Raw genomic sequence first — 12,774 nt, 5'->3', positions numbered from 1 at the left:
ACCTTGTTGGCAACTCTAGTAAAGCAAAAGCAGACTTCGGTGATAGTAATCAAGAAGTCAGCTATGCTAACAGGTAAGGAATCAAGATGTCAATCATCTGCACTTGAGGTGTTTCCTAATCCTTCTATTCTGTCCCTTCCCACCTCCAATGGTGGGATTCAGCTATATATATATCTGACAGGTAAGTTTCATGAACAAAATGTTATTGTTATGATACAATAAAGTTTGTTCATACTTACCTGGCAGATATATATAATTAAAGTACCCACCCACCTCCCCTCAGGGGACAGGGGTTGGGTATGAAAAATCTGAATAGAAAATGGAATGATTCCTGATATCGCCTCCCAGCGGCGGGAATGGGTACTAACCACCTGGCCGCCCACTGCGTGTGCCGGGAGTTTTGAAATTCTGTCGGACTTCGGAGAATACAGCTATATATATATCTGCCAGGTAAGTATGAACAAACTTTATTGTATCATAACAATAACATATTCTAGTAGTATTCAATCATTTACCTTCATTTTGCAACAAATTGGAAGTCTAGCACAATATTTTGATTTATGGTGAATTTATGAAAAAAAAACTTTTTCCTTACATCCACGCGGTAACTCTTCCGAAAAAATCATAAATTTTTTCATCCGATTGTCGTAATGTTTGCACCATTTTAAATTAGCCGTTACATAAAGTTTTATATATGGAAATGTGCGCAATTTCATGTAGAATACAACGAAAAACAACCCATGGTTGTAGCTTTTATCAGTTTTGAAATATTTTCATATAAATCATGATAGAAAAAATTCGTCCTTCAGTCAACTTTAACTCGACAGAAATGGTCGAAAACTGCAATTGTAAGTTACAACACTTATAGTTTAGTAATATTCAATCAATTACCTTCATTTTGCAACAAATGGGAAGTCTAGCCCAATATTTCAATTTATGGTGAATTTTTGAAAACCTTTTTTTTACGTCCGCGCGTTACGAATTTTTACATAATTTTGTGATAATATTTTCTCTGTGTTGCCTTGATCGTTTTACAATGTGTTATATACCAAAATGATCGCAATTTAGTGTACAATACAACGAAAAAAATTAACTTGTTAGCTTTAACCGTTTTGCTCACAGCGTGATTTGTATACAATTATTTATGAAATTTTTTTGCGCTGTCATATATCCCAATATTTATATATGATAATGATATTATTTTTCATTTCTGATGATTGCATACTAAACTTCAGACAATGACAAAAAAGGAGCCAAAAATGAACTCTTAATCTTGAAAACTAAGCGTGCTGTGATTTTTTGAAAAAAACATTTTTTTCGCTTCGGCGCTCACTCGCACGCCGCTGGTATACGGGAGACGATTTTTAAAATACTGCTTCGTCGTTTAATGGTTAATATAGTACTCTTTGATAACACTGTATGATTAACCATTAGTATAATATATACTGTTCCTGTTCACTGGCACAGGTGAGGTTACATTCTAACCCCAAGCTTTTTGGATAGCATCCTTGGATTCTTTTGGCAGCTTGAGTATAGTATCCTTTAGAATTACTTATGGCAGGTTGAGTATCAGCTTTCGTTAAGAAGGGTGATGGTAATCTTACATTATTATTGGTAGTCTGGATAGTTGTATTTATATGGTATACCTGAATGGCAAAAAACAATAAATTTAGTTTGTGTGACAGAAAGCCAATAGGAAAGGAAGTAATATAAAAAAGTAAAACCCCATGAAATCTTTGTTAATGTTACAAATAAGCCAATAGGAAAGGAAGTAATATAAAAAAGTAAAACCCCATGAAATCTTTGTTAATGTTACAAATAAGCCTAACCCATTGGTTGCTATGTAAACAAAGTAATAGAAAGGAATGAGAGAATTTCATCCAAAATTTGCATGTTCTTGTTTTAGACAATTTGTATGAACATGAATAGCCTCCCGAAGAACTTTTCCCCAAAATCAATTTTTTTTCTTATACTGGACACTAATACGTATCCTATTTTTGTTTCAGACCACTCTCTTCCCAACCATTGCTTTCTGTATTGAAGGTTCTTTTGCAGCATCCTTTTATCTTCCAGCTGCATTGCTTTCCCAATTTATCATTAGTTCCCTTTTGTTTCTTCCCACCTAGTTGTCAAACTTTCTGTCTTGCTTCAATTTTTGTCCCTTTAATGTGGTAATTTTTTCTTTTATAAAAAGAAAGCTTCTGAGCATTTTTAAGTCTTTTTAGTGGTCCAGTTAAACTATAGTATTGTTGTAGTACTGTATCTTTATTGTTGCTTTTTATTAAATGTGATGTACTATTGTTGAAAAAACATAGAAATTTTCACATGTTTGGTAGAGGTCTGGTTTTATCCTTAAGGGGTTGCCTTCTGTTGGTACTATATAAGCATTAACCAGTGTAAGGCCATTTTAATCAAACTTCTGCATATGGATTAATAACTTTTGTAGTTCATTTATTTCTACTCACAGTGATTGCTTGCTATGAAAACTGATTGGATCATTTTGTAACAAAATTTTCAAAAATATCTTTGTGGAGTCAGTCTTCTCATTTAGTGTTTTGTAACCAATATTAGAAGTCATTTCTTGCAAGGCTGTATCTTGTTTTTCTGTACATGTTATTCTTATTTCCAGTAGTTACAATTTTTATCTTTTTGCACTTTGCACTATGCCACATCTACTACCCCTTTCCTTAGATTAGTGGAGCTGGTAACTGGCATTTCCAAAATCCTCGTGCTCCAGCTACATTAGTACAATATTTTGTAGTAGTTGTCCTCATTATAAGTGTTCTTAAAAATTCAGCATTCTCACTCTGAAGAGTTGAAACTTCTTTAATTATGTTTAATACTCTTGATACACCCCAGTGAAGTTTAAAATCGTAAGAATTAAATCCATGGCTTTAACTGGTTTCTGGAATTCAAAATAAAACCACTTAACATTTATGGAGGGGTATATTCTGCTGCATACCCAGTCTGCCAGGAAGGGGGCTGTTCTTGAAGTGATAGTTCCAGTGTAGGGGATCTCTAGTGCCATTTTTCTGGATAGTTCAGTTGGGGTTTTCAGTGTCTTAAATGATGGGGTTTTCAATGTCTTAAATGATGGGGTTTTCAGTGTCTTAAATGATTCAGTGCTAATATTCTAATTGGTTGCCTTACATGCTGTATTATATAGCATTTGTTTTTATTTTATACTTGAAAATAACCTCTTGTTTATATAAATAGGTAATTTGTTTACCCCGTTTATGGATTTTATTTGCATGATTTGGTGTAGTAAGGAGCACAATCCCAGAATTGTGCAGTATGTACTATTATGAAATGCCTCTTGTCATCAAAAGTCTCTTGGTTGTCTTCTGTGGGACTTGAAGTTGTTGTGTTGTCATACTAGCATCATGGCATGTTTTGCATCGTCTTTTTCATCCCTTGTAATTAGTCTTTTATTTCTTCCTAGTCTTATAACCTTGGTGCTCAATACCTTTAATTTTCTCTTGCTCAAGTTTTCATTCCTTATTGGAGAACAAATCCTTCAGGCTGGCCCTTATTGGTTTGGAAGTATGAAGGAATGGTCTGGTTGAACTACTTTATTACAGTAGTTTGTTTGAGAGGGGAGCTGTAGTATACATAGTAACTTCATTTTGAAATTAGAGTAGATTATTAAGTTGTAAGTTCTGGTTTATAAGAGCGTACTAACTGTTATGCATTTTGCATTTCAAATGTTCATTAATAGAATTAACTGGAAGTTGGGCGTGTGGTCGTAGCCGGTTGCGAATGGCAACAGTTGTACGGTATGTGACGGAACACAGTGTTGCTGTGGGTCAAGTTGGCCTGGCCTCGGAAAAAATCACATCGTCGCTTCTGGTGGTCCCTCATCAGGGCATTATTATTGTAGCAGCTCGGTGAGTAAACAGAATTTCATACCTTGGAGTCAATTTAGTGAAAGGCTGACAAAGTCTTGAAAGTTGTCTGCATTAAACCCTCTTGCAATATAAGCTGTGAATAATGTTTCAGAAGTCCTTTTTGAAGCACTGCTTCCATATTTAATAACTCTATCTTTATTGATGAATGTACTGTGTCCTTATTGAAGAAGTGTTAAAAGTCACCTGCACTCTCATTTGGTGCGATTTAAATTAACAGTGTGTACATTTTTGTACATGAACTTCCCTGCCAGATATATACTTAGCTTACGTCTCTGACGTCACGACAGAAAATTCAAAACTCGCGGCACACGCTACAGGTAGGTCAGGTGATCTACCTTACCCGCCGCTGGGTGGCGGGTGTAAGAACCAGTCCCCCTTTCTTGTCAGATTTTTTTCTGTCACCGGCTGGACAACACCTGTTGTTCAGTCCTCCGATAGTTAGATTCTTTCTCGTTGCCGACGAATTGGATTTTGGTGAAGTACCCTTTGTCTGTTGGCTTGGCATACGCTTTTTGGATTGTTTATTTGGATTTTCTTTTGGATTTTTCTTTGGATTAATAATCATGGATGATTCTGAGGTTAAGAAACCTGCTCTATTTAGAGGTTGTTCAGTGAGTGACTGTAAAGTGAGGCTTCCAAAGGCTGCTTTGGATCCTCACTCCGTATGTATGGTATGTAGAGGGAATGAATGCTCTTTCGTTAACCCTTGTAAAGAGTGCGAGAGTTTGGATGAAGATGGATGGAAGGCTCTATCTTCTTATTTAAGGAAGTTGGAGAAGCATAGGGCGCGCAAGGCTTCTTCAATGAGCTCAAGTAGATCGAGAGTGAGTGAAATGGACGTTGAGAACCCTGTAGCAGAAGTAGTTCCTTCTCTTGTTTCAGCCCCTGCGCCCAGCTTTGAACCCGAAGGTTCGTTTTCGGGAGTTGCTTCCGGGAGAGCCTCGATCAGGAGTAAGGAGAGCTTCGCTCGCTTTCTACAAGGTAAGAGTGACAGTGCAAGTGATCAGTGCAGTGCCCCTAGTGCAGTGGAAGGTGCGTCTGACCGGTTCACTAACGCTTCCAGGCCTAGACCTCTTCCAGACTCCCAGACCCAGTTGAGGAGGAAAGTCGAAAGCCGCAGGAAGGTTAGGGAGAACCCCCACCAGTCAGGCGTCCCCTCGGCAGATCCTGTTGCTCGTTCCCAGGCTGCCTTGGATCGAGCCAAGAAGGAGTTATTGCGCCAGTGTTTCTAGTCATCTTCGTCGCCTTCTCCTAAGCGTAGATGGAGCGCCTCGGAGTCGTCTCGCCCTCTCAAGAGGCCCTGGAAAGTTCCTCGCGCCCTTTCTTCCAGCCCTGAATCCTTTGCGGAAGAGCCTGAAGTGGAATGCAAGAGAGCCAAGAATTCTGCAGTTTACGCTTCTGTTCGGTCTCGGACTAAGTCTCCTGTAGAGGAATTCAAGAGATCTCCTGCGCGCATCTTGGTGGATTGCGGCTTTAGCAGATTCTATTGCCGGATCTTCTCATCGTCGGAAGGACGCCTCGCTTCTGGTGAAGAAGTCAAGGAATGTCTCTTCTGCTCGCTCTCCTCCTGCTAGAGAAGTTCTTGAGCCTCGTAGTAGGACGTCAGAAGAAGTTCGGGATCGCTCTCCGTGTAGGCTCTCCTCTCTCCCCAGCAAGTGTATTGAGTATGTCAGGCGCAAGGAGCCTGACAGGCGCTCTCCTCAGGATTTCCGCTCTTCTTCGGTTAAGCGTCAAGAGCTTGACAGGCACCAAGAGCCTCATACTCGTCAAGAGCGAAAGAGGAGTTCTTCGCCTGGTAGCCGCTCTCCTTTTGACGGGCGCTCGGAGCCTAGTAGGTGCTGGTTTTCTCCAGTGGCTCTTTCCCTCGCCAGGGATTTCTTTGTTCGCCCTGGACGAACGTACAGAAGTTTTGTAGGCGCCATTGGAGTCATTCCTCTCCTTTTGATCACTCCCGATTGGATAGGCGCACAGAGCCTAGTAGGTGCTGTTCTCCAGTGGCTCTTCCCTCGCCAGGATTCTGTTCGCCCTTGGTCGAACGTACAGAAGTTTGTAGGCGCCATTGGAGGCATTCCTCTCCTTTTGATCACTCCCGATTGGATAGGCGCACAGAGCCTTGTAAGCGCCGTGCTTCAGACAGGGACTCTTCCGCGGAAGTTTTTTCTCCCCGTGGCAAGCGCCAAGAGCCTGGTAGGGGTTTTGAGTCTGACAGGCGACAATAGCCTGGCAGGCGTATTGAGGCTGGTAGGCGCCAAGAGCCTAGCAGGCGCAGAGAGCCTGATAGGCGCTCATCTGTGGACATGGACTTTGCTTCCGACAGGCGAGCTTCCACTAGTAGGCACTCTCCTAGTAGGTGCTCTCCTAGTAGGCGCTCTCCTAGTAGGCGCTCTCCAAGTAGGCTCTCTCTCAGTAGGCGCTCTCCCTGTAAGCGCTCTCCCAGTGGACATTCTCCCAGTAGGCGCTCTCCGAGGAAAAGCTCTCCTCCTTGCAGTAGATCTTCTAAGCTTCAGTATCTTGGGGGTTCGGAGGAAGATTTGCCTAAGGATGCTTCAGTGTTGTCGTACAAGAGACTGACCGACCTCCTCTTGCAAGATTTTGGGGAGTCTCTTTCGGCCGTTGCTCCTCCGTCACCTCTGTCCTTATTTTCGACGACTAATACATCGAAGAAGTCTTCAGTCGTTAAGATGAAACCGACAGTGTCGATGAAGAAGGCTCTCAAGAACTTTGACGATTGGTTGGTCTCGAAGGAGGAGAAAGGGAAGACCGTCTTTTCTTTTCCCCCGTCCAAACTTATGGGAAAGATGGGGTTCTGGTACGAATCAGGAGAGCCCTTGGGTCTGACTCTTCCCTCTTCGGCGGACTCGGACTTCTCTTCGTTGGTTGATTCCGCACGTCGCTCGGCGCTTAACTCTGCGAAGACGACGTGGGGTATGAGCGAGTTAGATCACCTTCTGAAGGGAATGTTCCGGGTCTTAGAAGTTTTTAACTTTCTTGACTGGACCCTTGGAGTCATGGCTAAGAGGACCCAAGATCAAGACTCTCACCTGAAGATCTTCACGCGGTGCTGTCTTGTATGGACAAGGCAGTGAGAGATGGATCCGGGGAGATAGCTTCCCTTTTTGGGGCAGGAGTAGTAAAGAAAAGGGCAGTTTTCTGCTCCTTTCTTACCAAGGCTGTTTCCCATGCACAGAGAGCTTCCTTGTTGTACTCTCAACTTTCTCCGCAGCTCTTCCTGAAGAAGATAATAAACGACATTTCCAGCTCGTTGTCAGCAAAAGCAACGCAGGATATGCTGGCTCGTTCAGCTAGGATCCCGAAACCTTCGTTCCAGCAGAAAACGAAGAAGGACAATCGGAGTAGGCAAGAGCCCTTTCAAGGAGGCCCTTCGTCCCGCACTTCTTCCTCCAGAGGTTCGAGACCACCTAGAAGAGGAAGGACCTTCTCTCGGTCTATTAGGGCCAAGAAATAGCTCTCGTGTCCTCCAGACGACTGTGGGTGCCAGACTTCTGAATTTTGCAGACGTCTGGGCACAGAAGGGGGCGGACAACTGGTCCCTCGCTATCATCAAGAGGGGATACCTCATTCCCTTTACCTCGAGGCCACCTTTGACCACCACACCAAGGGAGCTGGTGGCCAAATACAAAGACCCACTCATGAATCAAGCCCTCGCTCTAGCAGTAGAGCTGATGTTGGAGAAAGAGGCAATAGAGATGGTAGAGGACCCTCTTTCCGCGGGTTTCTACAACCGTCTGTTCCTAGTTCCCAAGAACTCAGGAGGATGGAGGCCGGTTCTGGACGTAAGCGCCCTGAACGTCTTTGTGAAGAAGAGGAAGTTCGCTATAGAGACGACTTCTTCAGTCTTAGCAGCTCTTCGTCCCGGGGACTGGATGGTGTCACTGGACCTTCAGGACGCTTACTTCCACGTGCCGGTCCATCCTTCGTCATGCAAATTTCTAAGATTCATGTGGGGAGGGAACGTGTTTCAGTTCAGGGCCCTATGCTTCGGCCTTTCCACAGCCCCCCAAGTCTTCACAGGGCTGATGAAGAACGTTGCTCAGTGGCTTCATCTCGAGGGAGTGAGGATTTCCCTCTACTTGGACGATTGGCTAATCAGGGCCAAGTCGAGGGAAAAATGTCTGGAGGACCTACGCTTAACGTTGAACTTAGCAGCTTCTCTGGGTTTGCTAGTGAATTTCAAGTAGTCACAACTAATCCCCAGTCGAGATCGTATCTATCTGGGGATTCGGATGGCTTCTCAGGCTTTTCGGGTGTATCCTTCCCCAGAGAGGATAACCCGATGTTCAGAGAAGGTCGCAACCTTTCTAGGGAAAGATGTATGCACAGCGAGGGAGTGGATGAGTCTGTTGGGGACACACTCCTCGCTGGAGCAATTCGTTTCTCTAGGGAGGTTGCACCTCAGACCCCTTCAGTTCTTCCTGACGAGGAACTGGAACCGAAGATCTCAGGGTCTAGACTTTGCGTTCAAGATTTCGCAAGTGATAAAGGAGGATCTCTGTTGGTGGCTAGACCCTCTCCTGTTCAAGGAAGGCCTTTCCTTGCACGTTCAGAACCTCAGCCTAGTGTTATATGCAGACGCGTCGGACATAGGTTGGGGAGCTACTCTCGGGTCGAGAGAAGTGTCAGGCACCTGGATGGGGGATCAGGTGTCCTGGCACATCAACAGGAAAGAGCTGACGGCGATTTGGTTCGCTCTCAAAGCCTTCGAACCCCTCGTGAAGGGAAAGTCAGTTCAGATCAATTCGGACAACACCACAGCCCTGGCTTACATTCGGAAACAGGGGGGACTCACTCTTTCTCCCTGTACGAGACAGCGAGATCGCTCCTCCTGTGGTCGGAGGAAAGGAAGATAAGTCTCCTCACCAGGTTCGTACAGGGAGAAAGAAATGTCAGAGCGGATCTGCTAAGCAGAAGGAATCAAGTCCTTCCCTCAGAGTGGACTCTGCACTCGGACGTATGCCAGGAGCTGTGGAAGACGTGGGGCAGGCCCCATCTCGACCTCTTTGCGACCTCCAGGAATGCGAGGATAGATCTATACTGCTCCCCTATTGCGGACCCACGAGCAGTGTCAATAGATGCATTCCTGATGGATTGGAAAAACCTGGATCTTTACGCGTTCCCGCCTTTCAAGATTCTAGGGGAAACGCTAAGGAAGTTCGCAGCTTCAGAAGGAGCCAGGATGACCTTGATAGCTCCGTTCTGGCCCGCCCACGACTGGTTCACAGAGGTACTGGAATGGTTAGTGGATGTTCCAAGATCCCTTCCACTAAGAGTCTATGTGCTCAAACAGCCCCACTTCGACAGGTTTCACAAGAACCTCCCCGCTCTCAGTCTGACTGGATTCAGACTAGCAAGAGTCTTGTCAGAGCTAAGGGATTTTCGGCAAAGTCTGCAAGGGCTATTGCCAATGCACGTAGACCTTCCACCACAAGAGTCTACCAGTCGAAGTGGGATGTTTTTCGACGTTGGTGCAGGACTCATAAAGTTTCCTCCTCCAGTACCTCTGTGACTCAGATAGCAGATTTCCTTCTCTTCCTGAGAGAAAAATGCTGGTTAGTAGTCTCTACCATCAAGGGCTACAGGAGCATGCTTTCTTCAGTTTTTCGTCACAGAGGATTAAACATATCCGAAGATAAGGACCTCCATGATTTAATCAAATCGTTTGAGACGGTTAAAAGAACCTCTTGCTTAGTCCCTAGCTGGAATCTAGATGTCGTACTGCTCTTCCTGAGGTCCTCAAGATTTGAACCTCCCCATACAGCTTCGTTCAGAGACCTCTCGATGAAGACTCTTTTTCTCTGTGCGTTAGCCTCAGCGAAGAGAGTCAGCGAGCTGCAGGCTCTAGAAGGTGAGGTAGGTTTCCAAGGAGGCTCCGCGGTTTGCTCTTTTCTTCCGGCTTTCCTGGCCAAGAATGAAAATCCATCTTCACCGTGGCCCATGAGCTTCGAAATTAAAAGCTTATCCTCCTTAATTGGGACAGAAGAGGAGAGATCTCTTTGCCTGGTGAGAAGCCTTAAATTTTATCTTCAGAGGAAGAGAAGACTTGGGGCTAATGCAAGAAATCTCTGGTGCTCCGTAAGGGACCCCAGTAGGCCCTTATCTAAAAATACCCTCTCATTCTTTATCAGGAATGTTATTAGAGAAGCCCACACATCGTGCAATCAGGAACAGTTTAGTCTTCTGAAAGTCAAGGCGCACGAAGTAAGGGCCATCGCGACGTCTTTGGCTTTCAAGAAGAATATGTCATTGCAAAACCTCATGAAGGCCACTTTTTGGAGGTGTGAATCAGTCTTCTCCAATCACTACCTAAAGGACGTAACGATTATGTATGAAAAGTGCTTTGGGCTAGGCCCCTACGTATCGGCGGATTCAGTGCTGGGGCAGGGAGCTGAAACACATCCTTTTTAATCTTTTTCCCTGTTAGTTTTTGGTATTGAGTTTTTGGTTGTACGAAGGAGGTTGCAGGAGGCAGCTCCTTCTTTCGTATACTAATATTTGTAATTGGTTAGGTGATCGGTTGTGCTTGAGGCTCCTTGCATTTGGTAGTGATAGGCTCTGTCAAGTAAGTGGACTCAGTTCCGCAGACTAAGAGACAGTAACTATGAAGTCTTCTGCCTAGATCAGGTAAGAACCAAGGATATATATTTTATTCCTTTAACATGTGTTGTCCCCACTTTCTAGGTGAGTATGTCTCTCTTTCCCTCCACCAAGGGTGTCAATCAGCTAAGTATATATCTGGCAGGGAAGTTCATGTACAAAAATGATATTGTTAGTATACAATAAAGTTTTGTACATACTTACCTGGCAGATATATACGATTGATGGCCCGCCCAGCCTCCCCTCAGAAGACAGGTGGAAGAAAAAATCGACAAGAAAGGGGGACTGGTTTTTACACCCGCCACCCAGCGGCGGGTAAGGTAGATCACCTGACCTACCTGTAGCGTGTGCCGCAAGTTTTGAATTTTCTGTCGTGACGTCAGAGACGTAAGCTAAGTATATATCTGTCAGGTAAGTATGTACAAAACTTTATTGTATACTAACAATATCATATTTAGAGGAACTGGAAATGTGTGGAAAATAACATTAGAAATGGCCATGAAAAATAAGGGACAAGTGTGATAAATTGGTTCTCAATGACATTTGAGTAAGGTATAAGCAAGTTAAATGATGATCAGTACCATATGGATATCCTCAGATGAAAGCAGGCAGGAAATGGGACAAAGATGCTTACAGGATAACAGAGGAGGGAGGTCAAAAGGCATTTGTCAAGAGAAAATAAAGAGGAATTGGGAGGAATATAAATTTAGAATTGCAATACATACACAGAGGGAAAAAGAGAAATCATCCAGGGGCAAAGGGGCTTGGGAAAGGTGGATGGGCAAAGAGTATGAAAGATGAAATTGGAGAAACTAAATACTGGAGCAGTTGAATATGTATTTTTAAAACCTAAATGAAGAAAATGTATGTGAACTTGAGAGCAATTGACATAAGGGGAGAGACAGAGAATGTAACCTCGGAAGAACTTGAAAGAACTCTTGGGAAGATGTAAAAGGAAAAAAACTAAATGTCCTTCCTGAATAAAAAGTGATCAATGAAATCAGCAGGAGAGCTGGCCATCCAGAGCTTACTAGACAGTATGAAAACTGATAAAGGAAGAGAAGAAACCATAAGAGCAGAAGAAGCTTTACAGCTATGGAATAAAAAAAAAAAAGAAAGGAATGTATTGCAGTACTAAAGTTACAAAGAAATATGACTACTTGAGCTTGTTAGGAAACTTGACAAAGGTGGCGGAGAAAAAGAGAATTGCCAGTTTGGCTTCATGCAAGAGATCAATAGATGCAGTTTTAACAATGATGGAATTGCTAAAAGTACCTAGTGGAGAGGGTGAGATTATATCACATATTTGTAGATCTTGAAAGGCATTGGACAGTATACTGAGATAAGTACTAATTAGATGAACTTTATGAAGGTAAAGGCCACTAGAAAAACTAAAGTGGTTTTGATTCCACCATTATACTAGATCTATAGATTGAAATGCAGTTGTGGGTGTATTAGGAGAGTGAAATAAATGTTTGTTTCAATCAAGGATCAGCATGATCCCTTTGCTGTTTATCATAGTATAATGGAAGAAGCTTCAGATGAGTGTAGAAATGGGAGACCCCTGAGAACAGCCTTATGCAGATGACTTCATGCTCATGTAAATTTCTAAGAAACAGGTGGTAGAAATGGTTAAAAGTTAAAAAAAGTGAAGTTGAGAGAAGACTGATAAGCAACATAAACAAAACAAAACTTTTCGTGACTGGAAGGGAGACCAAGGAAACATGCAATCAGGCAATTTGCCATATGTTGTGGGAAGGTTTGAGAGTGAATCCTGTACAATGTTTCGAATATAATGGATTATGGTACTATAGGTGCTTAGAATTGCAGAATATACAGTACTTAAGAGTAAGATCTTCAGTGCCCAAAAAAGTATTAGAAGAATAAATGGTGAAGAGGGGGAAGTTGAGTTGAGAAGAGTAGAGCATTTCACCCATCACAAATTTATTTGCCACTAAAGATTGTTGACTTAGTGCAGTATCTCCTATATACTACAGTACTCAGGTTTACTTTTTAATAGATTCACCGTTGTGGAAGATGATTGTGCTGTACCTTACTGCTTGTCAATGGTTGTCCCGTTAGAAGAATATGATTACTTCCTTCCCCTCACTCAGCCAGTTACTACTTGGCTTATTACAATTGCTGCTTCTACCAGATTGCTCATAACAAAGGTAAGTGGTGTTCATAATCCCCTTCTTAATGTGTGCTAGGTACACAAATAATTATTGGTGACCCAAGAACTTTCCCCCCTTTA

At 43.1% G+C, this 12,774-nt stretch overlaps 2 protein-coding genes across 4 annotated transcripts in view; both read left to right on the top strand.

The window, feature by feature from the left end:
- Positions 1-12,774, top strand: part of LOC135202961 (uncharacterized) — a 55,365-nt gene that overhangs the window by 15,382 nt on the left and 27,209 nt on the right. For all 3 annotated transcript variants that reach the window (XR_010311834.1, XM_064232475.1, XM_064232474.1), the window contains 2 exons: positions 3,719-3,887; positions 12,541-12,691. Coding sequence is in view for 2 of the 3 variants with exons in the window: in XM_064232475.1 (XP_064088545.1) it covers positions 3,719-3,887; positions 12,541-12,691 (320 nt within the window). In the remaining variant the exon portion in view is untranslated. The remainder of the gene's footprint in view (positions 1-3,718; positions 3,888-12,540; positions 12,692-12,774) is intronic.
- Positions 4,240-11,592, top strand: LOC135202963 (uncharacterized). The gene is made up of 2 exons (XM_064232476.1): positions 4,240-5,743; positions 5,890-11,592. The coding sequence occupies exon 2, from the start codon at positions 8,880-8,882 to the stop codon at positions 10,329-10,331; it is 1,452 nt and encodes a 483-aa protein (XP_064088546.1). The 5' UTR covers positions 4,240-5,743; positions 5,890-8,879; the 3' UTR covers positions 10,332-11,592.

Source organism: Macrobrachium nipponense, chromosome 33 (genome assembly GCF_015104395.2).
Source record: "Macrobrachium nipponense isolate FS-2020 chromosome 33, ASM1510439v2, whole genome shotgun sequence".
Classification (NCBI taxonomy): Eukaryota; Metazoa; Arthropoda; class Malacostraca; order Decapoda; family Palaemonidae; genus Macrobrachium; species Macrobrachium nipponense.
Note: the sequence above shows the minus strand (reverse complement) of the source record. Positions and strands in the feature narration are given on the sequence as shown.

Coding starts and splice junctions, on each gene's coding strand:
- LOC135202963 (XM_064232476.1), top strand. CDS start 8,880: ATGCCAGGAGCTGTGGAAGACGTGGGGCAGGCCCCATCTCGACCTCTT.